This window comes from Protomyctophum parallelum (genome assembly GCF_964188405.1).
Source record: "Protomyctophum parallelum genome assembly, chromosome: 1".
NCBI lineage: Eukaryota > Metazoa > Chordata > Actinopteri > Myctophiformes > Myctophidae > Protomyctophum > Protomyctophum parallelum.
In genome coordinates, this window is record NC_139697.1 from 6,854,222 (window position 1) to 6,877,854 (window position 23,633).

General features: G+C 42.5%; 2 protein-coding genes across 2 annotated transcripts; one reads left to right on the forward strand and one right to left on the reverse strand.

Annotated features, from left to right (window-relative positions):
• Positions 1 to 289: 289 nt before the first annotated feature.
• On the forward strand, positions 290 to 6,190 carry utp23 (UTP23 small subunit processome component). The gene is made up of 3 exons (XM_083764523.1): positions 290 to 690; positions 4,582 to 4,756; positions 5,660 to 6,190. Exons 1-3 carry the CDS (start codon positions 503 to 505, stop codon positions 6,050 to 6,052), a joined length of 756 nt encoding a protein of 251 aa, XP_083620649.1. The 5' UTR covers positions 290 to 502; the 3' UTR covers positions 6,053 to 6,190.
• A 1,865-nt stretch (positions 6,191 to 8,055) lies between these two features.
• On the reverse strand, positions 8,056 to 19,440 carry rad21b (RAD21 cohesin complex component b). The gene is made up of 13 exons (XM_083764513.1): positions 19,259 to 19,440; positions 18,469 to 18,598; positions 17,335 to 17,434; positions 16,506 to 16,612; positions 15,609 to 15,821; positions 14,770 to 14,892; positions 14,275 to 14,403; positions 13,685 to 13,908; positions 11,995 to 12,151; positions 11,275 to 11,420; positions 10,504 to 10,698; positions 10,328 to 10,411; positions 8,056 to 9,204 (listed from the first exon to the last, which is right to left on the reverse strand). Exons 1-13 carry the CDS (start codon positions 19,400 to 19,402, stop codon positions 9,013 to 9,015), a joined length of 1,944 nt encoding a protein of 647 aa, XP_083620639.1. The 5' UTR covers positions 19,403 to 19,440; the 3' UTR covers positions 8,056 to 9,012.
• Between the last annotated feature and the right edge of the window lie 4,193 nt (positions 19,441 to 23,633).

The following is a 23,633-nucleotide window of genomic DNA, read 5'->3' on the forward strand; positions in this document are numbered from 1 at the left end:
ATAGTGCAACATTAAGTGACATTCAGGCTGGGGGCGGGACTGTGAGCACTCACTGACGTTATTGAAACATGACATCAGATTAAATCATTACATTGCATGATACAATACTGTATAAAGCAATACCTACTTCAAAGGTAGGATATCGGTTCTCAATTTTTAAATGGCTAATTAGTAATTATCGTTACGTGCTTCTTTCCAATGGTTCTTATAGAAAACAAAAGATGAGTTGGAACAAACATCTCAATCTTTGTTTCCATCCGGACTCAATATCAATGGCACCGCCATCAGCAGCAGCGCCATGTTGAATGTTTACCCTGCCATGCTGGAGCAGTTGTGTTGTGGTGTATCAACTGAGTTTAATTAATACAGATGTTTTTTTGTTCAAATTAGCGATCAAAACCTTACACGTGAAATAGCTTTTTTGATTAATTACATAAGGTTTGTTGTAAGTCGGATTGTTATTATTTAGTTAGCATTCTGCTAGTGTTGCTGTCCAGGCACCATGAAAATCAAACGACAAAAGCAAGCCAAGAAGAATATAAGCTTCTACAAATACAACTTTAACTTCAGACAACCCTTTCAAATTCTCATCGACGGGACCTTTTGTCAAGCGGCACTGAAGAACAAGATTCAGATCAAGGAGCAAATGCCAACATACCTGATGGGAGAGGTGCAACTCTGCACCACGAAGTGAGTATACACTGAGTAAACATGGCTTAAAGGTCTACTAATAGTAGGCTACGTGATTTTCTAGGTTAAAATAAGTGTTAAATAGCTCTATATTCTGATACCAAGAACTATGTTTGTTCAGTAACAAACAAACACCTCCTGTCTTCAGGTTTAGTTAACAGCAAATGCATTTTAATGTCGGACAGTGGACACCAATCCCAGATCCAGGAGAGAGTTTTTTGATTGATTGAAATATTTATTAACAGTTTGTAGAATTTACAGTACATTTTAAGCACAAACTCAATACAAAGACTGTCAACTGTGAGTGGACGACCCAATTAAGCATTACACTTGTTTACAACAGGGTCCACATTGTTCAATTCATCAAAACATTTAAAGACATACAACCATTTAGAGACATACAAATAGACATTTCTATGTAGCTAAAGAACAGAACAGGAATTCATCATATGGGAAGCAAAAAAGGGAAAATATACAAGCACTGGGAAAATATACAATATACAGTGAGGGAAATGGGGTGGGGGGGTGGGGGGGATTCAGATTTTACAGAGGCCAGTTTCGAATTGCAGCCATCCGTAGGTGCCCTTTGAGAGCGGTTTTGAAGGAGTCAAGGGATTCACATGTCTTAATGACTGTTGGTAGGGCGTTCCACATTTTGGTGGCATAGGAGCGAAAAGAATTTAGTCCCTTGTTTGTGCCGAATCTGGGTTGTACATGGTTTGTTGCACTCCCTCTGGTGTTGTGGGTGTGGACTTCGTTTACATTAAGGAAGTATTTAGACAGGTACATGGGTATCTTGGTGGTGTATCGAATCTTGTGGACCAGACCCATTGCAAGATGCTGTACTCTGTCGACGACCCTAAGCCATCCCAGCCTGTCAAAGTGGGCAGGGGTGAGGTGGGTTCGGGGGGTGAGGCCAAGTAGGAGCCTGACCAGTTTGTTTTGGGAGGTCTGGAGCCTTGTTTTAAGGGCCTTTGAGGTGCTGTGGTACCAAGAGGTGGATGCATAGTCAAAGAAACCTTGTACGAGGGCTCCTGTTAAGGTCTTCAAGGTGTTTTTGCTGACCAGTGAGGAGATCCTGTAAAGGAATCTTGTTCTTTGATTGACTTTTTTGATTACGTTGGTGGCCATTTTATCACCGGAAAGATTAGCCTCCAGGATGGAACCTAGGTAGGTAATTTGATCTTTTCGTGTGATAATATTGTCACCCACTCTAACCAAGAAGCCATCTGCCTTGCTGAGTTTACTATTTGATCCGAAGAGGATGGATTCAGTTTTTCCCAGGTGTAAGGATAGTTTGTTATCAGCGAGCCAGGTGCAGATTCTACCGAGTTCAGAGCTGAGGGTCTTTTCAACCTGCAGTTTGTTCCTGTCCGAGACCAGCAGTGCTGAGTCATCTGCGAACAGGAACAAGTTGCAGTCACAAGCTGAAGTCATGTCGTTAACATAAATTAGGAACAGTAAAGGCCCTAGTATGCTTCCTTGTGGGACACCACAGCTCACTGGGAGGGGAGGGGACAGTGTTCCGTTCACCTCCACCATCTGTTCTCTCCCCTCCAGGTAGGATTGCATCCAGCTCACTGATGTGCTATCAAAACCAATAGCTTTAAGCTTGTTAACCAGTATGGAGTGGTTCACGGTGTCAAAAGCCTTTTGGAGGTCCAGCATGACCATGCCGCAGTATTTTCCAGCATCCACCTCGTGTTTGATGTGATCGCTCAAATAGAGGAGGCATGTGTCAGTGGAGTGGGATGTTCTGAAGCCAGATTGGAACTCGTACAGCAATTTATTAGTGGCAAGATACTTTTCAACCTGTTCATAGACTATTTTTTCCATCACTTTCGAGATGGAGCTTAGAATAGAAATAGGGCGGTAGTTGCCGGGTTCTAATTTACTCCCTTTTTTGTATAAGGGGGTTACTTTGGCCAGTTTAAAATCTTGGGGGACCTGTCCCTGTTTGATGGAGAGGTTAACTATGTGGGTGATGACTGGAGCTATGGAAAAGGCTGAGTCTCTGAGAAATTTGGAGGGAATATTGTCATGGCCAGTGGCCTTGTGGGGTTGGAGGGCACTCAGTTTTTTAAGTACCTCCTCGGTTGTTACCATTGCCATTTTAAAATCATCTTTACAAACACCAAGGTTTTTGTAGAAGGCTTTGATGTGCTCTACACCAAAACGCCCAGAGTGGGAGGGCAGTTTGCTAACCAGCTTTGTTGCAATGTTTGTAAAGAAGATGTTCAAGTGGTTGGCTACATCGAGTTTGTCAGTGATGAGGGTGTTATTCGATTTGATGTTTATGTTAGTAAACCTGGTTTTTAGTTTCCGACCACAGCCTAGTTGGTTGTTTAGTAACTTCCATAGCTCCCGAGGATTGTTTTTGATTTCCTCGGCTTTATCATTGATAAAGTTACATTTGGCTGATTTGGTCATGGCAATTACACCGTTTCTTAGCTTGTTACACTGGGCTTTTAGGTTGTGCAGTTTGGTTTGGAGATCACTGTCGAAGCGCTTGCACTTGGCTAGTTTGGACTTGCATTTAAGAAGTTCAGAGCATTTGTTGTCTCTGGCTTTCATTGCAGTCAGTATGTCCGAATTCATCCATGGCTCCGAGCGGGTTTTGACCCTGACGGTTCTCAAAGGAGCCATGATGTTTAGTACTGATGTAAATTTGGTTTTAAAGCCAAGCCATGCTTCTTCGACTAGTGAGCTCCTGAGCACATCGGACCAATCCAGATTCTCCAGTTCCAGGTTAAAGGCCTCACTAGAGTAGGTTTTGAGGTCCCTAGATATGACTGTTTTGTGACAGTCAAACTTTAGTTTTTGTATTTTGCGGGTACAGAAAATCATAAAATGATCACTGAGCCCACATACAATAACCCCTTTCTTTGAGATTCTGGATTTGTCCGAGGTCAGAATGAGATCAATGACAGTTTGAGTAGAATCACACACTCTTGTGGGTTGGGTAATTAGCTGACTGACACCATGCAGATCACAAAACCGACTAAATGACTTGAACACAGGAGCTTCCTTACGACGCATATCCGTATTGTAGTCGCCAATCAGGATCTTCTCTACACATTCCTCCCCAGCTAAGCACCCCTCAAGTATATCATAGAACTCATTCTGATCAGGGGGTCTATAGACGGTGCCCACTAATACTGATTTAGCATTTTTGAAAATTAATTCAACCCACACAGTTTCAATTTCATCATGCTGCAAGTCAGTACGAGTAATGTATTCAGTATCTTGGTGAATATACATGCACACGCCACCACCATGTCTGTTTCTGTCATTTCTAATGACTGAGTAATTTTCTAATTCAATCTCTGGGTCTTTAGTAGACTCATCAAGTTTAGTTTCAGAGAAACACAGTATGTTTGACCTTTGATTGATTGAAGAATGTATTAACAGTTGGGAGAATTACAGTACATTTCAAGCTCAATACAAGACTGTTAACTGTGGACGACACCATAAACATAAAGTCTTTACACTTGTTTACAATAGGGTCCACCATGTTCAATTCATCATAACATTTAGAGATGTACAAATATACACATAGCCAAAAACAGGAAGTCATCATAGAGGTAAAAAGGGAAAAATAACATATACAGTGAGGGGAAAAGGGGCATTCAGATTTGACGGGGGCCAGTTTCAAATTGCAGCCATCCGTAGGTGCCCTTTGAGAGTGGCGAGGATAAAGGATAAACAATTGGAAGTTATGACAAAGAAATGGCCAGGCAAATCTTAAACTGATAAAAGGGTACTCTCTCCCGATTGGACAAAATTGGTAAAATCTTTCACAAAAACACGTAGAAGTTGTTATGTTATGTGTATCAATTAAACTTGTGTCATTGTAGGCAGCATATTGATTCAATCTCTCGTGCACTACAGTTGTGCACTGAAGGAACTGGAAACTCTGGGCTCTGAACTGTATGGAGCCAAAATGGTCCTTCAGAGGTTTCAAGTCAGGAACTGTGGTCACCTCAAGAATCCCATTCCGGCCTCGCAGTGCCTGCTCTCCATGTTAGGAGACACAAACCCACACCACTACTTTGTTGCAACACAGGTATGTATCATTTCACAATTAATCAAACTCAAAGGTTTATTCTCTTTAGCACTTGTAGGATATGAAGAACTTTCAGGCTTAGTGTGTTGTACATTTAAAATATATTATAATAACGTCTTCTCTTCAGGGAATGCACTCATGTGTTGCTCTCAGGACTGAAATTAGGCGGCATTAGAGTACTACATTTGTTTTATAGGCATTTGGCCTATGTACTTATACACACTAAACAGTAGGGGGATAATATGGAAAAACATAGCCAACGCAAAATGTATGCTTATCAACAACAGATTCATATCGGCTAGGCTACTGCCATCGGTTAATGTCAGTTTTATTTGACGATACCGATATTAATCGATTACAACAAATATCGGCTGATACCGATATGGCCGATACATCTGTGCATATTTAAACAAGTACAGCAACAGAATAGCCTCCTGTTCCTAGCTTACTCACTATCCAGACAAAGCTTTTTTAACTGTAAAGAATGATCACATTACATTAGAGAGAAGTGGCAGGATAATGAGAGACAAACACTACACATGGTTGCAGTTTTCAGATTCTACAATGTCTTCTAAATCCAAACCGTTCTGTGAAAAACCTATGTTGCTTTATCAGTGGTTCTCAAAACCTTTTCATATGGAGGAAATTATATGTTTTTGCCACCGACCCCACCTCAAAATATTTTGTTCCAGGGACTTCCAGAAGCAAAGACTTGAGTTAATATGCAATGTAATATACTGTATACACCGGTATATAAACTAAAATCTAAAATCTTTCGTGTTTTCTTTTTCTTTCTCATTAAAAAAATATTGATTTTAAACAAAACAAAACCTAAGCATTTGTTTCAAAATGGTACAAATCTACTCAACTGATCTGGGTTTTAATGAATTGGTCAATATGCAGGACTACATGGTAACCGAGCGCCTGAAGATGATCCCAGGCGTGCCTCTGCTATACATCATCCTCAACACCATGGTCCTGGACAAGCCCAGCAAGGTGTCTCTGGACCAGGTCCAGAAGATCCAGATGGGAGAGTTGGTCAGCCCGGCGCAGCAGCAAAGCATACGCAGCATGAAGGAGGAACGGGGCATTGTCCAGGAGGGGGAACGGCGGGGCAAGAGAGGGCATAAGAGGAAACAGAGCAACCCCAACCCTCTGAGCTGTCTGAAGAAGAAAAAGAAAGGGCTACCCACACCGCCAAAGAAGACCTCTACTGAGGGAGAGCAGAGTAAACGCAAACGGCCTAAGAAAGGGAAGGTGGAGGGTACGGCTGCTCTCCCGACGACAAATCCCTAATATACCTACCAGGCAACCTGAGACTTATGTGTGAAAGCAGCTATATATTTATATTTAACCCATTTAGGCCTGATGTCGAAATAAAAAAAAACGTTCTCTCTGAAAGAATATATATTCAAAGATTTGTGCCGCATTTTTACGATTTTTCAAAAGCTAAAGTGTAACAATGCTTAGTTAACCCACTTTGGGTGGGAACCCCTTTTGGTGTTTTAAACATTATGTTATAATTTAGCTATTGAAAAAAAAAGCAGATCTACAAGCTCATACGAGATTGTAGGTCTGCTATTTTTGAAAAATCATAAAAATGTGTCACAAATCTTTGAATATATATTCTTTCAAAGTGAATGTTTTTAACTCTGGTCTAAAGGGGTTCCCGCCCAGAATGGTTTAAAACCTTTTCTAAAATGTATATAGCCTTACCTACAGTATATCTTATAATTACTGATTACAGACCATAAATACAATCCATATCCTTAGTTTGCTGTTTTTAAGTCGGCATAAAAAAAAGCAATTTACTCCAAACAATGATAGCCACAGAAGAATACTGTTTGAGACGGTATTTTTTATTTTATTTAAAAAAAGGTTCCATAACAGTTGTTTCATAACAGGCTTCATAACACTTTGACATTAAACATTTTTGTATCTACACTACATTTGTACTTGGATTTTATACAAAATAAAAAAGCAAGTTTACAGGCACATATTTTAAAATATAAGATGCACTGGAACATTACATGATATACAATTTCAAAGGGAAAGGATATCTATGTAAAACAATGCATTCAGCTGTCTTTGGAAAAGGGGACAGAGATAAAAGGTGTAGCTTGAACGAGCCGCATATTTGTCTTAATTGATTTGTGCGGTATGACAAGCTACTGTATAGCTTATTCACTTTCAAGATTCCATTTAAAATCAGTTTAGAGTCCAAACAACGCATAAGTGATTTCAGACTTAAATGTATACTATATAGTGGTGCTATGTGACATTCTTTATATTATAAAAATGCATTTTGTTTTTTAAACCAAATGATTTATAAATATATAATGCTGAACAGAATGCCGAATATTTAAATGCATAACAGCAGTTTTACAGTCAAGGATAATATGGATGTACACCTGTAGAATACAGCTGTACTAAATTTCAAAACATGGTTTCAGTAAGTCCAGCTGTAAAACCACTCTACAAGGGCGATCGGATAAGACATGTCAGAATGAAACTTGGATTGAAGTCAAAGGGAATTCTAGTAGTAACGCAGTTAAAAGGCAGTATAAAACGCAGTTCCTTGGAGTAGCTTATTTCCTAATATAAAACATTTCAAAATGGATGCATGCAACTATGATAGCTTATACTGTCAAGAAATACACGCTGATCCAACTACAGAGACCCATTTTGTAGTTCCACTGATTCTTGGGGTGGCATAAACGGACGATAACAAAACAAAAATAATTCAGATCTTATATGCATCTGGAATGCTTAAGGCGGTGACACTACTACTAGTACTACAGTATGTTTGGTAAACCAATAAATTGCTGATGGAGTTTTCAAACCACTACCTTTTCAGCTAAACAGTACGTTGCAGATGAATACACAACATGCTCATTTTTGCTAACTGGTATAATATACTGTAGGTGTTTATTTTTTTATTTTATACCAGCAACGGGTGGTAAATTAATTAATCCCTCAGTACCAGAGTTGAATGAATTACTTTATGTATGCATTATTATTATCTTATCTCACCACAAAACTGTTACTGAGACGTCACATCTCCCATCACATTAAAACAAAAACATTAAAAAAGAATGCATAAAAGTACATAAGAATACACATATACAAACGACAACCAAAGGTAAATAAAATAAACAGCCAGTGTCGAGTTGACCAGGAGTAGGAGTTTCTTTTGGGATTGGGAAAAGTGCTGCAGTTTATAGTCCTAAAACTTGGAAGTGAGTTGCAATGGGTTGCCTCACCATATTTCCAATGTATTTAAAATTTTAACCATTACATTTATCCTGAAAATGAGGTATATGAGCCCAGTATAACGCGGTCAGACCCACCGCCTTAAATTCATTCATAAATTCCAGCGATGAAGGGTCTGAAATAATGTAAATACTGACAGAAAAGGTCAGGAAAAGCCCCTGACTGTAATTAAAGTTCATCTTATTTTTTTTGGTCTTAACTTCTTTTCCATAGTAACATCACAGATTATCCAATCGTCTGGGCCCAGGAGTTCAAAACCAAATATCTAGATTAGATATAAGACTCTGTTGTAATATACAAGATGGATTCAATCTTGAAAATGGGTATTTTTCAAAACAAAACTTATTGGGATCAGCTTGGAGAAGAAAAACAAATGCATTACCGTAATCCTACTATAGGGCTGGATTCGCTGTGGATTACCAAAGCAAAACGCACTACAATTAATTTCAAATAAGATGGTAAAATGGTAATTTGAAATAATACATAATTTGTACCACTTTTATGATTGATAAAATTGCCGCTTATGCAGAGGGCTCTTTGCCAACCTCAGAAAAGTGTATTCAACCAAGTTGTTTGGGATCATAACATTATGATTGAAATCATTAAAAAAAACAAATCCTTAATACATGACTAACTTTCTATACTGTCCGGCTCTGGCTGGATTGTCTGATCAAGGATAACAAAATATAGGATTTCAAAATCTGATCCGATCAGATAGGGATTCAAAGTTTTGAACTCCTGGGCCCTGGCTACTGTGAGACTATTATGAGCCATGAGCATAATGTTTTGTTCTATGACAAATCGCATCTATTACTACCTTAACTATTATGAGGTACCGGTAATAATAGATTATTTTCTTTATTTATTCCAATCAATGCAAAGATTCCACTGGAAATCTTTGATAATGGGAAGTGGGAACCCATTGGAGGTAATGTCTGGGTTGTCTTCCTTATATTATGGGGCGAGTGGTGAGAGGAACCTCTCTAGATGATGTTGAATCGAGGTCCAGGCGTGGCAATGATGTCACTGTAGGGCCCTTCCTGGCTGAGCTCCACCGCCTGCTGTTTCTTCAGAACCAGGAAGCTGTAGAACTTGGCAGCTGCCTGTTTCTTGTTGTTGTCCTTGCATAGGTCCAGCAGGCCGAGGGACTCGGCACCCGTCTTGGCCATCACCCTCTGGATAGAAGAGAGGACAGTTAAAGATGGAGTGCCATGACTTTTTTTTTCACCCTATAATATGATCATCAGGTATAATCAGGTGTAATATAAGGAGGAGGATTTCTTTTTTAAGTGTACAATATTTGTTTTGTTAATACATTCTGGGCGGGAACCCCTTTTGGTGTTTTAAGCATTGTGTTATACTTTAGCTATTGAAAAATAGCAGATCTACAAGCTATAGATATTGTGATCACTATATCACTGTTTTTGTCATTGGCACGTTTGACTGTCAAGGTTTCGGCCTCCAGGAAGAAACCCTAAATACAAAGTGAAGACAAGACCAAGGGGTCTAATGAAGTACTGTCTCCTCATAAACACATAAATCACAGCACTCCATCTTTAAGGAGTTCTTGTGTAGGTCACAGGAGCATTGTTTTCATATTCATAACCCATGCAAAGATTTTGTTAAAATCTTGCTTTTAATCCATGTCTGTTGTTTCGTTTTCTTCTGACCAGAATCAAGATGGCTTCAATAGAAAGTGATAGAAAAAGGGATTTCCTAAAACCTTTAAAATGAGAGACATTTCTTTCTAACACTATTATTTGAAACTGTCAAAATAGGTTTCATTGAGTAGTAGTAACTAAGTAGGTGAAACTAACTTGATGGGAGAAATTAACCAGCAACAATAGGATCAATATCGAATCAAATAACCGAAGGGTCTCCCGACCCGAGTGATTACTCAAATTCTCGTTTGTAATCAGGGGGCAACCGTAGTGGACAACATGCAGTTTTGCAGTGTTTGAGCTGAGCTAGCAGTAGACACCAAAATACATATATACAATTATCATTTCAGGAGCACCTACCAAGTTTGCAAAAAACTAAATGCTAGACAAATAATAAAATAAAGTTATAAAGTGCCCTCAGTAAGAGGAATGTTCACATGGGGAGAAAGCGCCAAGTGACTGCAATCAAACTTGAAATCTGGCTACCAACCAGACCAGAGCTGCACGTGTCGCAGGTGTAAATGTAATGTGGAGAAATCCTACTTGGCTACAACCTGTGTAGTGTATACTGTACAAGCTACATAGAATTATCAGGTGTAAATGGGGCATGTCTAACCCAAGATTGCATGTGACCTACCTGAAGGCCATGGAGCATCTGCTGGGTCCTCTTGTTCCACCTCCTCTCCTCCTGGTCCTGGTCCCCTGTCTGTCCATCCGCTTCCTGGGAGAGATAAAAACAGCCTTAAACATCTAATGGAGGGCAAAACTTGCATGTATGAAACTGTGCATGATGACACAACTGCCCGTCCCGACCTCGTCATCTGAATCATCGTCCGCCTTCTTCTCCTTGACCTTGTCGAGCATCTCCTCTTCAAACATCTGGCTCATGTTGGTGGTACTGGCGTTCTCCTCTGGAGGGAGATCCACAGCAGATGTCTCCAGCTGCTCGGGCACCGCAGAAGAACTGGCTTCCAGTTGCTGTGGCTGAGACTGGTCCAGAGTGCCCATCTAGACAGAAGAGGTAGACGGGTAGTAGAGAAGGACATGTATGAATGTTCCCTAGCCTATGGGTTGTCTATTTATTCCGTATGGCCTACAGACATACAATAATAATATGAAAAACATAACTCATTTCATATCAACATGACATGATGGAGAGGTTGACTTTCAATGAAGCACGGTTCTGGTCTAAATGCAGCGAGATGTATGGGGGGGAGACAAGGCAGGGAATGGAGTAATGGGAGATGGCTACGTGGCTGGTTAAGACTTATATGAGGTTAGGGGACTTAGGTGGCCGGTTAAGACTGAGGTTAGGGTTAGATTTTGTGTTTGTGTTAGTAATGTCGGACAACAGCTACAAACAGTAGCTGTGATCAATGCAGATTGCAGCCTACTTAATTTCTCCAAAATGTCACAATATTACGTTTCGCGCTGGAGACGGTTGCGGTAGGTCAGTACTATAGTAGATGCGTCTTTTGTCCCTTTCAATGCATTGATTCATTCATTCGAATCCGCTATAAAATAGTGCACTGTGAGCAAGTCATAAAATAACGACACGATGGTGTGAGAGTAATGACTACTTACAGGCAGGGCGGGCTCTGCTTCCCCGGCCTTGCGTTTGAGACCCCGCTGAGTGGATGGAGGGGGCATGGCTGACTCGTCCAGAGTGGTCCTGCTTCCCTCCATCGCTGAAGCCTGCAGGACACTGGGTTCCTCCATGATGGTCTGGTCTGAGGGTCAGGCGGGTGGGGTATTGTTGGTAGTGGTGGAAAAAGTACTTAAGTAAAAGTATCAAGACTGTAATGTAGAAGGTCTCCGTTACAGCTAAAAGTCCGCTATTCAAAATGTACTTGAGTAAAAGTACTAAAGTATTGGCATGAACATCATGTACCAAAACAACTAAAAGTACTCATTGTGCATGTTCCGTTTCAAGTTTTCAAATGTATGAAATAATCTTTAGAAAATAGCCAATCTACAAGCTCACAATATCCGATCTACAAGCTTACAATATCTGATCTACAAGCTTACAATGCGTCGTGTGATCCCCGATTCCCCATCATTTAGCTGGGGACCACCTGGAACCCCCTCAAGGACCACTGGTTGAAAACCACTGATATAGTATGAAAAGGGATATCAAGTATGCATCTATTCTCCTTCTTAAAATATCAAGAAGGCCCACCTCACATACATGCACAGTGCTCTCTCTCTCTCTCTCTCTCTCTCTCTCTCTCTCTCTCTCTCTCTCTCTCTCTCTCTCTCTCTCTCTCTCTCTCTCTCTCTCTCTCTCTCTCTCTCTCATCTTACCAATGATGTTTTGCTGCTGCTGGCTCATGTTGTCCTCTCGGGGTACATCAGGGTTCTCCAGGTCCTTGAGGAACTCGTCCAGGCTGTCGGCTTCACCGCCTTTTCTCCTCTTCCTCAGCTCGTCTGGGACCAGTGGCGTCAGGCATCGTGTGAACATCTAGGGAGGGACAGAAAGAGTTAAATCAATGAATGAAAGCAATCACATTGCCAACACAAAGGGTTCTCGCTCCCAAATGCAAGGGGAAATTCCCTGACTGGGGTCAGCTCTTATGGTGCGTTCGCACGGGCAGATGTAAAAGATGCACTGATGCAGTCTACCATTCATTGTCAACTGAAGCCAGCAACATGAGGATGCAAAGACAATGATGCATGTAGCTCAGCTGCTCCAAAATTGACAATGAATGGTAGAATCCATCTTTGCGTCTGCTCGTGTGAACGCAACAATAGACTTTCCATCTTTGTGATTGAAATATGCCTTAACTAGACATAACATAAAAAGCTGCTTCTTCTTTTCTTTTTCTTTTTTTCTTAAAAAAATATATAAAAAAAGAATCAAAGGGGGTCGGCGGCCGAATACATTACAATACATTTTGGGGGTTCTTGACATGAATTGGTTTGAGAACCACTGATATAGAAACATTTCGTTTTTTTCAGAAAACTCAGGTCCTCAGGTCTTGGTGTGTTAATTAGTGTGTTAATGACCTTGAGCAGCCTGCCGTTCCAGAGCGGCTGTGTTAATTAGTGTGTTAATGACTTTGAGCAGCCTGCCGTTCCAGAGCGGCTGTGTTAATTAGTGTGTTAACGACCTTGAGCAGCCTGCCGTTCCAGAGCGGCTGTGTTAATTAGTGTGTTAATGACCTTGAGCAGCCTGCCGTTCCAGAGCGGCTGTGTTAATTAGTGTGTTAATGACCTTGAGCAGCCTGGCGTTCCAGAGCGGCTGTGTTAATTAGTGTGTTAATGACCTTGAGCAGCCTGCCGTTCCAGAGCGGCTGTGTTAATTAGTGTGTTAATGACCTTGAGCAGCCTGCCGTTCCAGAGCGGCTGTGTTAATTAGTGTGTTAATGACCTTGAGCAGCCTGCCGTTCCAGAGCGGCTGTGTTAATTAGTGTGTTATTGACCTTGAGCAGCCTGCCGTTCCAGAGCGGCTGTGTTAATTAGTGTGTTATTGACCTTGAGCAGCCTGCCGTTCCAGAGCGGCTGTGTTAATTAGTGTGTTAATGACCTTGAGCAGCCTGCCGTTCCAGAGCAGCTGTGTTAATTAGTGTGTTAATGACCTTGAGCAGCCTGCCGTTCCAGAGCGGCTGTGTTAATTAGTGTGTTAATGACCTTGAGCAGCCTGCCATTCCAGAGCGGCTGTGTTAATTAGTGTGTTAATGACTTTGAGCAGCCTGCCATTCCAGAGTGGCTGTGTTAATTAGTGTGTTAATGACCTTGAGCAGCCTGCCGTTCCAGAGTGGCTGTGTTAATTAGTGTGTTATTGACCTTGAGCAGCCTGCCGTTCCAGAGTGGCTGTGTTAATTAGTGTGTTATTGACCTTGAGCAGCCTGCCGTTCCAGAGTGGCTGTGTTAATTAGTGTGTTAATGACCTTGAGCAGCCTGCCGTTCCAGAGTGGCTGTGTTAATTAGTGTGTTATTGACCTTGAGCAGCCTGCCGTTCCAGAGCGGCTGTGTTAATTAGTGTGTTAATGACCTTGAGCAGCCTGCCGTTCCAGAGCGGCTGTGCGGGAAGAGAGAAGAGCTTCTCCACGCCTCCCGTCTCCTTCCACATCATCAGCTTCTTGGTGGGCGGGGCCAGGTCCAGGGTGGTGACGATGTCTGAGTAGTCGGACAGCTGCGCTCGGATGGTCTTGCTGTCCAGCTCCTTCACGCTGTCCACGATCAGCTTCCTCTTTCGCTTCGCCTTCGTCTCCTTCACTGTGTGGGTGGGGAGAAAACGCGAAACGCCAAGATGAACTGGACAGTGTATGACAAGTTAAAAGCAACTGTCAAGACATGAAGCCATAATTTTTGGCTTAATTGTGTGTCTTTTCAAATATATTGTTTTAGTTGAGCAGCTTTGTAATGTCTTGAAAATTGTTTACTAATAATACTACTGGGGGGAAAAAAACATCACTAATCTGATGCATCTGAAGTTCTGAACCCCCACTATCACACTGACTGCATGCACGGTGGACTGCACACTAGACATCCATCCAAGCCAAATGAAAAGCTTCTGCATTGCTACATTGGGACTACATTTTCACTGATGGAATACGTTCATTTAAAAAGTGACTCACAGACCTGTGATGTCGATGGGCTCCAGTGCAAAGGCCTCCTCCTCGTTGGGAACCAGTGTGGTCTGTTCTGTCTGGTCAGCCATTGCTGGTGGAGGCTCTGTTGGGCCGGAGTCTGGACTGTCTGGAGCTCCCGCTAAACACACACACACACACACACACACACACACACACACACACACACACACACACGCGCGTTAACTCGGTGGTTTTCAAACTAAAGTGAGGTCCCGACCGGGACCAATTTCAGTTGGTCCCCAGTGAAATGTGTTGATTTACCATCATCAGTTTAACCACTTTACCCCTATTTATACTTGGCAATTCAAAGATAGCAGATCTACAAGCTCACAACACAACACGTCTAAATAAATTACCCGGGCACAAAACGTTTTAGTACCCATACACTGCAACACAGCAGGGACAACATGCCCCGGCTTACACAAACAAACAATGTTTTATTTTTCAGGCTTGACCGACAGGGTAAACCGTGCAGCGTGTGTACCTGACAGCGCGTCAAAATCGTCTTCGTCGTCTCCATGATCCTGTGGCATCAGCACGCTCTCCGTGATGGCAGGAGGGTCATCAAAGATGCCACCTCCATCCTCGTTACTCAGCAGCTTGTCCACTGCAGAGACAGCAAATACACTCGACTGTGAGTCACCTACATATCAAACGGCTTCGTCTTCACCGTTCATTCACATCCGCACTACTAGTTGTTAACTGACAAACTGACATTACAGTTATTATTACGACTTCCATATCGTCGCTGTCAGGCAGAAACCTGGTTAAAGTCCTACTATTTGTCACATACATTGCTGTATGCGAAATTTGCTCTCCGCATTTGACCCATCTCTTGGAGTCGCAGCTGTGCCACACTCGGGAATCCAACCCTTGATGCTGAGTGCCAAGCAGGGAGGCATTGGGTCGAAGCCCGACCCCCCAGTTTCAGGGCGGACACTCTTAACTGTTAAGAGTGTCTAACACCAACCACAAGGCCAACATTAATGTTCTGGAAATGGAAAATAGAACCTGTGTTCCAAAGGATCCAATCAATGTAGTTACTATTTAGTCACAGGCTTTCCTTTCAACGGTTAGAAATGTATAAAACCTTTCAATTTCAAAAGTTCTCAAAACAGCGACAGTAGCCGATCTACCGTAGATCGGTTTGTAGACCGGGCTTACTTTTGTGCTACACTCTTGTACCCCAAAAGGCCTATTTATACTCCAGTTTTAGGCGATAAGGTGACCACCGAAAACTACAACATGACTTCACTCTGCGGTGGTAAATGACTCACCTACATTCATACTCAACTAGAGTATGAATAGGCCTTAAGTAATTACCCAGCATGCCTCCCTCGGTGCTCTCCATGGGGTTGTCTCCAAAGTCGTCTTTGTACTGGTCGTCATACTCCAGGTGGTTGGACTTGTCAGTCAACTGGTTGGCTACGGCCGGCTCCGCCTCCAGCAACAGGTTGGAGGCCGACGCCCCCATGATGTCCACCTCAAACGCACTCTCCTCCCGCATCATCTCTCGGTCGTCCATCCCAAAGTCGGCTGCACAGGGACAATGGCACGCGTTATACACTGTTTACAATACGCGTTTCACATTCTGTTTGTGATATGAACCACGTCGTGAACCCTAGCGTTCCTTTTCCCGGGGCTATTTCATTGAGTAAAAGTAGCCAATCCACAAGTTCATGACGTGTCACGGGTTGTGAGCTTTGGTGTAGAAGAGGAACAAACGGAGAGGACCAAGTATAGAGCCTTGGGGGACCCCGGTCACTTATATAGGGCATATAAGTGGTTAAACTATGGTACCAATACCAATATTATAGTTATAATAAAACAGTAAGTCGTCATAAGGATTTTGCCAGAAAAGAATGGATGAGGTGACAGGAGGAGTGGAGGTGGGTGAGGTGCCAGGAGAAAACGGAAGTGGTGAGGAGGCTTCACTTCCGCTTTATTGCTTACTCATGATCGGAGCTTCTGTTGCTCCAGACTGTAACCACGGCAACGGCAACACAAGACTAGGTGACGGGAAGAGATGCTTACCAAAGACTAGGTGACAGGAAGAGATGCTTACCAAAGACTAGGTGACAGGAAGAGATGCTTACCAAAGACTAGGTGACAGGAAGAGATGCTTACCAAAGACTAGGTGACAGGAAGAGATGCTTACCAAAGACTAGGTGACAGGAAGAGATGCTTACCAAAGACTAGGTGACAGGAAGAGATGCTTACCAAAGTCGGTGTCTTGCAGCAGACTGATGTTTCCCACCTCCTCCCTCATGGTGATCTCCTCCACTCTGCTCTGGTTCAGAGTGAACTGTGCGGCCACATCAATGTCGCTGTGGTACAGAAACATAACTTATACCAGTGGTTTTCAACCCTTTTCATATCAAGGCACATTATTTATTTGGCATTTGAGCCACGGACCACCATTTGCGATTTAGCCTCTCAGGCCCAAAACTTAGAATGTTTTGTTGTCGGATAAGATTGTGTCCACAACTCCATGCGGTGTTGATGTTGGTACCATAGGAGAGATAACAGGAAAACTTTGATCAATATAACAAATATTTTACATTCTCTAATTGTGTAGACTTGTGTAGACACTAGAATTTAGTGATGCAGATGTTTAACAATAAGCGTAAAAAAAAGTTAAAGATCTATAAGGGTCCATTTGGTTACCAACATAACTTAGCTGGGGGCCACCTGGAACCCCCTCAAGGACCACTGGTGGTCCCTGGACCGCTGGTTGAAAACCACTGATTTATGCCGTTTTGCTGCGCCAACACCAGTGGTGGAAAGTAATTAAGTACATTTACTTAAGTTACTAGTTACTTTGATTATTATTACAAAACATACATTATTAAACTGTTCAGCCCTATATACTATATATTTGTTTCGGCCATTTGAAAATAGCTGATCTACAAGCTCACAATGCGCCGTGATGCGACGCATCAAAACACATCTCTCACCCAAACACATCTCTCTGTTTTTCCTAACCACTGGTGACAAGGTTGTCACCTTATCACCTAAAACTGGAGCATGAATAAGCCTAAACACTCACTCTAGGTCAGGGAGTGGCTGGTCAAAGTCATGGAACTCTTCAGGTAGAGTGATGGCGTTGTATGCTGCTTCTCTGTTCTCCTCTGGGAGATCAACCACACCTACAGGAATGCAACACAGTGAAGATGGGACCGCTTAGTGTATATTCCAACTCAGGATAAGCAAAATCTTTTAGTCTACTTTCCAGCCCATAGAGCCCCATTGTGAACCCGGACATTTTGAGTACCCTAAAGTTTTATGCTAGAAATGTCGAGTATGGGTCCCCACACTCGGCCATACTCATCACATTTGTGATGACGGCTATGGCCGTTTTTAGCCCAATGAGTGTTTTTGTGCAAAACATACATAAAGCATAATACATTTTAGAATGCATTGTCTTGTTAATGGTATGGTCACATATTATGGCAATTATTAATTTGCCCAACATATGCAAGTTAGCATCCGGCAGTTTCTAAACACTGGGGACCCACTAGCCAGGATCACATTACTGGCGGTTCGCGAGTGTAGGATAGCGTTACTGCAGGTAAATTCAGGGTACATTGCGTTATTAAAATGGCACAAAGTGCATTTTAGAGATAAACTGGGGACCTGAGACGCTTCCCATTTACGAGAATAGACTTTTACCAAGGTCTAGCAGGCTTTGTTTCGGTGAGTGGTTACGTCGTTTTGTTTATTTGCTGGTATTAGAAAAACAGCGCACGGGAGTGGAAATATGACCAGAGGGCTGTGGAAGGTACTTCCACAAGGCGTCAGAGAGAGACTCGCTGTAAGTCTTAGACCAGGGCTAGGGACCCACACTCAACATTTCTAGCATAAAACTGTAGGGTACTCAAAATGTCTGGGTTCACATTCTGGCAAGTGGACTATTTGAGAACCACTGCTCTAAAACCAGGTGTTGAGCTGCAGCACCCTCTGGTGGACAGCCTTACAGAGTTGCATTCATAGCTTCACAGTGGCTCAACTATCTAACATTAACTCCATATTCAACAACTAAGGATACAAAGATAGCTTTGTGACACATCATTGTGCATTGTATGAATTCATGTCATGTCTTAACCAGTCTTAACCGGCCACGTATGTCGGACTATTAGTACGTCGGACAAACGTATACCCTTACCCCCCCGCTCTACTGTACCTGGTCGGAAGGCCATCTTAATTTTGATGAATGCCTCGTTGCAGTCAGCCAGCAGGTACTTGGCCTTCCTGTGGTAGATCCTCACCACCCCCAGGAGCAGATGACCTGATGTGCGCAGGGCCATCTTCACCTAGAAGGAAATAACCATGGTTTATAGCTGAATAGAGCATGAAACCAACAACATTTCTGTCCACCTGTCTCATTTGATGATGGATGGTTTCTGTATGAAGGAGGTGTATAGGGAGAGTGTACTCTCCCAGTAGAAATAAAGTTAACCCATTCTGACCGGGCACCCATTTTGGTGTCAGCATCATGTTATGCTTTAGCTATTTAAAAATAGCAGATCTACAAGCTCATATCGCGCCACCGAGTGGCGCGATACGAGCTTGTAGGTCTGCTATTTTTGAAAATTTGAAGAGCGACTGACATTTTTAGAATCTGATCTCAGGTCAGAATGGGTTCATCAGGACCAGTGTGTGTCCGGCGGAAACCTCGTATGAATCTGATCTCAGGTCAGAATGTGTTAATTATGCTCTGTGCATAACCTAAGACAACAAAAAACGTCCACGTATCTGCGTGGACAAGGTGGTCGCTAGGAGACCCGGAAGCAGGTTGGAGTATTATTTCCAATGTAAGAGTGAACGTGAACACAGCTTCAGAACGATTTTTTTAGCCCCATGGTCACTGAACAATATATTGGACACAATCGCCACAAGACATATTCCCAATATATTCCTACCAAACCTGTGTTGATGTGAAAATGACGTTGAGCTGATTGGGTTCTTCTTACCTTAGGTGAGATGATACTCTCCACACTGCTTTCCAGGTTGCACTCAAACACGTGGGCTTTGGTCAGCTTCTTATCCCAGTGGGCCGCCAGCCAGATTTTGGCCAGCGGCCCACGTTTGCTGAGGACGAAGTGGGCATAAAACATTGTCCCAGCTCCTTCTCACAAACGAGGGAAGGTGGCAGCTGGGCGCCAAGCCTGCATGGATGATGGAGGAGAGACAACTTAAGACAACCAACCAGGCAGGCAAATGAAGTGATGAACGAAGCATCATGAAATGAAAGGCACTGGTTTTCAATGACACAAAGGGGTTAGACTACAGATTTTGTACACCCAAGTTAACTGAACATTGAGGATTTTACTTTGGGACCCCAGAGAGATGCATGCATAAAGTGAGTGGCAAAGTGAATGGCATTCATTTGGAATTTAATTGAATGAATGGCATTCACTTGGAATTTAATTGAATGAATGGCATTCACTTGGAATTTAATTGAATGAATGGCATTCACTTGGAATTTAATTGAATGAATGGCATTCACTTGGAATTTAATTGAATGAATGGCATTCACTTGTATTTGAATGGCAAAGTGAGTTTTAACATCGCTTAACGCAAGTTTTTTGACACTCAGTCAGTAGGCATTCTTCCTGCATATATTCGGGTATTACAATGATGATGTCTTTAAAAACTTTAAATACATTTCATGATAACAGTACTTAAAAATTGTCAATTTTGAATACATGGGCCTATATCATTATAACAAGATATAAACTAACTGCACAACTCAACTAGGGCATTTTCCTAAATCTGATGGCCTGCATGACAGTAGCAGAAGGGGGCGGGGGCTTCACTGACAGCCAGGTTTCCCGGCACATCATTCTAAAGCTCAAGCTGATATCTACAGTAATGCTACAAAGAAAAAGAAAACCACACACGGAAACCCCATAACGTGTTAACACACCAGAATAGTAACGGTGAATGTGAAAATACATTTATTTTAGATTCAGCAGAGAAACAGGATCGTCGCAATTAACTGATACATTTCTCTGTGCTGTTCTAGGACGTCTCATCATCTGCGACAAAACGACCGAAAACCGCATTAGGTTGTTGTCGTACCAAATGGAAGCATTATCGCACCAGGCGATAGATCAAAGATATACTGATCATACCGATCTATGCGATATTTAGTTATTCAGCTTGCAAACATAATATATAAATAATAATAAAAAAAGCACTACAAGGCGGCCCGATATTTTCCTGCGCGTAAATAAACGCGAAAATGCAGTCAGCTGAGCGGCCGTGCAAAGGTGTATACCTATCAACTCACCAAGCGCAATTATTGTGGTTTTCCCGTTTTGGCAGCTGTTTTTTGGCTATTTCTACTCCCTCCTCCTCCTCTCCTCCCTCCCTGCCTGGTGCCTGCCTCTTCCCACTCAAACAAACAAGATGGCACCGTTTCCTTCCAGTCGTCTTCCGCCTGCCCAAAGCAGCGATTTGAATCTCACGCTGCTGCTGCTGTCGGCCAGGTCAGAGTGGTGCTGATGCTGCTGGCTGCTGCGAGGATGATGCCACTTACGGACACAAGTGCTGTAAGTGTTGTTGTTGTTGACTCCCAAAATGTACTTGGCCGCGCAGAACCCCCCTCCCCATCTGAAAATCTGTTGTTCCACTAGGGACCCCCAGAAGCAAAGATATGAGTTAAAGACGTTCACTGTGAAAGAATATAGCCTATATATTCAAAGATTTGCAGATTTGTTTTCATGATTTTTCAACAGCTAAAGTAAAGGGAGCCTCCCTTATTTCATTTCCCCATAAACATGTGACTATAAATTTGACTGAGGGACTGATCATCAGGTAGGCCTATACTATGATTATACTAGGAGGAAGTTTTTTTTTCTCAAAACAGTGTGCAGAAAGTGTTAAAATTATCTTTTATGTGGCCACACCCACCAGTTCATTAAGTATACCTGGTTTTCACCTTAGCACCACGCACCTGAACGTACTGAACGGTGCTAAGGTGAGAACCACGTAGGCCTATACTTAATTAACTTTAAGTATGATAATGTGGGAGGGGTTAGGGTTATATGATCACTAAAACGCTGTTATTTCGATTGTCCCGCCCTATATCTCTCCACATTTAATAAACTAGAGCAGTGCCCGTTGGAGCCTCTACAGCGGTGCCCGATGGGCACTGGCCTACTTGGCGGCGGTGGCTCAGGGGTAGAGTGCCTGGCTGGAAACCGCAAGGTTGCCAGTTCGAACCCGGGCTCCCCCAGAGTTACTGTCGAAGTGTCCTTGAGCAAGACACTGAACCCCTAATTGCTCCCGATGTGCTAGTTGGTGCCTTGCATGGTTTCCGCTGCCATCGATGTATGAATGTGTGTGTGAATGGGTGAATGTAATGCACAATCTCTGTAAAGCGCCTTGGATAAAGGCGCTATATAAATGCACCATTTACCATTTACCATTTAACAATGCAAGTTGGAAATGCATGCCCCACCTAGATATTATGTCTGTCCCTTTTATGCCCATATATGGAGGTGACACCCCTGTGGTGGGGTGGAACGCGTGTGTCAAATTTAAGTCGGTGGGGCGAAGGGTTCTCGAGTTACGTGGATTACAGACATACTGTACGTACACGTAGACTTGACTTGGTGCATTTATAGTTAGATATATTAGGCCTACTACATTTTAAGATTGGGATACCAATTTCAAAGAGAGAACAACACAAAGATAATTTATCGGCCTGTGTTCCAATTCCAGTTTAACTTTCTTATGGCCTGTATCCTATCGGTTATATTATTTTTCCTGATTGGATGAAACCTGAACAAGTATTGGCATCAATATAATATATACTTACAGTAAAGGTAAGCTACTCATTATGCAGAATGGCCAATTTACACAATCATGATCGGATTGCAATTGTAATACAGTAATGTTTTCATCACTTTAAAGGTATATTATGTAATAGTTTTTAGTGAATAAAATGTTATTTTGTCCAATCTGTATGCTATAGAGATTGTTACAATATAACTTATACAAATGGATTTGGTCACCCTGAAACATGGATCCTGTGTCTAGGTTGAACTTGACACAATCTGGGAACCCATTCAGTAAAAAAAGAAAAGAAAGGTTTCGCCTCTGGGGGCACCACCTCCTTTTTGCGTAGTAACAGGGACTCATTTCTCTGGGGGCACCACCTCCTTTTTGTGTAGTAACAGGGACTCATTTCTCTGGGGGCACCACCTCCTTTTTGTGTAGTAACAGGGACTCATTTCTCTGGGGGCACCACCTCCTTTTTGTGTAGTAACAGGGACTCATTTCTCTGGGGGCACCACCTCCTTTTTGTGTAGTAACAGGGACTCATTTCTCTGGGGGCACCACCTCCTTTTTGTGTAGTAACAGGGACTCATTTCTCTGGGGACACCACCTCCTTTTTGTGTAGTAACAGGGACTCATTTCTCTGGGGGCACCACCTCCTTTTTGTGTAGTAACAGGGACTCATTTCTCTGGGGGCAGCACCTCCTTTTTGTGTAGTAACAGGGACTCATTTCTCTGGGGACACCACCTCCTTTTTGTGTAGTAACAGGGACTCATTTCTCTGGGGGCACCACCTCCTTTTTGTGTAGTAACAGGGACTCATTTCTCTGGGGACACCACCTCCTTTTTGTGTAGTAACAGGGACTCATTTCTCTGGGGGCACCACCTCCTTTTTGTGTAGTAACAGGGACTCATTTCTCTGGGGACACCACCTCCTTTTTGTGTAGTAACAGGGACTCATTTCTCTGGGGACACCACCTCCTTTTTGTGTAGTAACAGGGACTCATTTCTCTGGGGACACCACCTCCTTTTTGTGTAGTAACAGGGACTCATTTCTCTGGGGGCACCACCTCCTTTTTGTGTAGTAACAGGGACTCATTTCTCTGGGGACACCACCTCCTTTTTGTGTAGTAACAGGGACTCATTTCTCTCGAGAGATTAGGTTGAACACAACCTTTGACACCATCCTGTTCATGGTTTGACACAAATTTGTATCTAAATTCTATTTCTTTCCAAAGCAAACAGGCAGGCTCTATTAGCTCAGTGGAAAACATCTCAGCATTTGTGCAGGAGACTCGGGTACAACTTCGGGGGTAGATCAGGAGTGCAGCTTTAATGCTTTGAATTACTTTATGTGCTGCTGGGTAGGTTAACGTATGATAGTGATTAGTGAATACATCATGATTTTTCAGTTAATTGTTTTCTATTAATCTAAATGTACAAACTAAAGCTGGAGTAAAGTACAATATTTGCCTCTGAGATATGGTGGAGTAGAAATGATTTTTTTTTAAAGGAAAGGACCTCAACATTGTAAGCACAGTACAAAAGTAAACGTACTTT

Bases quoted from the DNA above. Each gene is read 5' to 3' on its own strand.
- utp23 (XM_083764523.1), top strand. From the start codon at position 503: ATGAAAATCAAACGACAAAAGCAAGCCAAGAAGAATATAAGCTTCTAC. The intron at 691-4,581 runs GTGAGTATACAC...CGTGCACTACAG, and splicing joins GTGCAACTCTGCACCACGAA to TTGTGCACTGAAGGAACTGG. The intron at 4,757-5,659 runs GTATGTATCATT...GTCAATATGCAG, and splicing joins ACTACTTTGTTGCAACACAG to GACTACATGGTAACCGAGCG.
- rad21b (XM_083764513.1), bottom strand. From the start codon at position 19,402: ATGTTTTATGCCCACTTCGTCCTCAGCAAACGTGGGCCGCTGGCCAAA. The intron at 17,435-18,468 runs GTACAGTAGAGC...GCATTCCTGTAG, and splicing joins TAAGATGGCCTTCCGACCAG to GTGTGGTTGATCTCCCAGAG. The intron at 9,205-10,327 runs GTAGGTCACATG...TCTTCTATCCAG, and splicing joins AGATGCTCCATGGCCTTCAG to AGGGTGATGGCCAAGACGGG.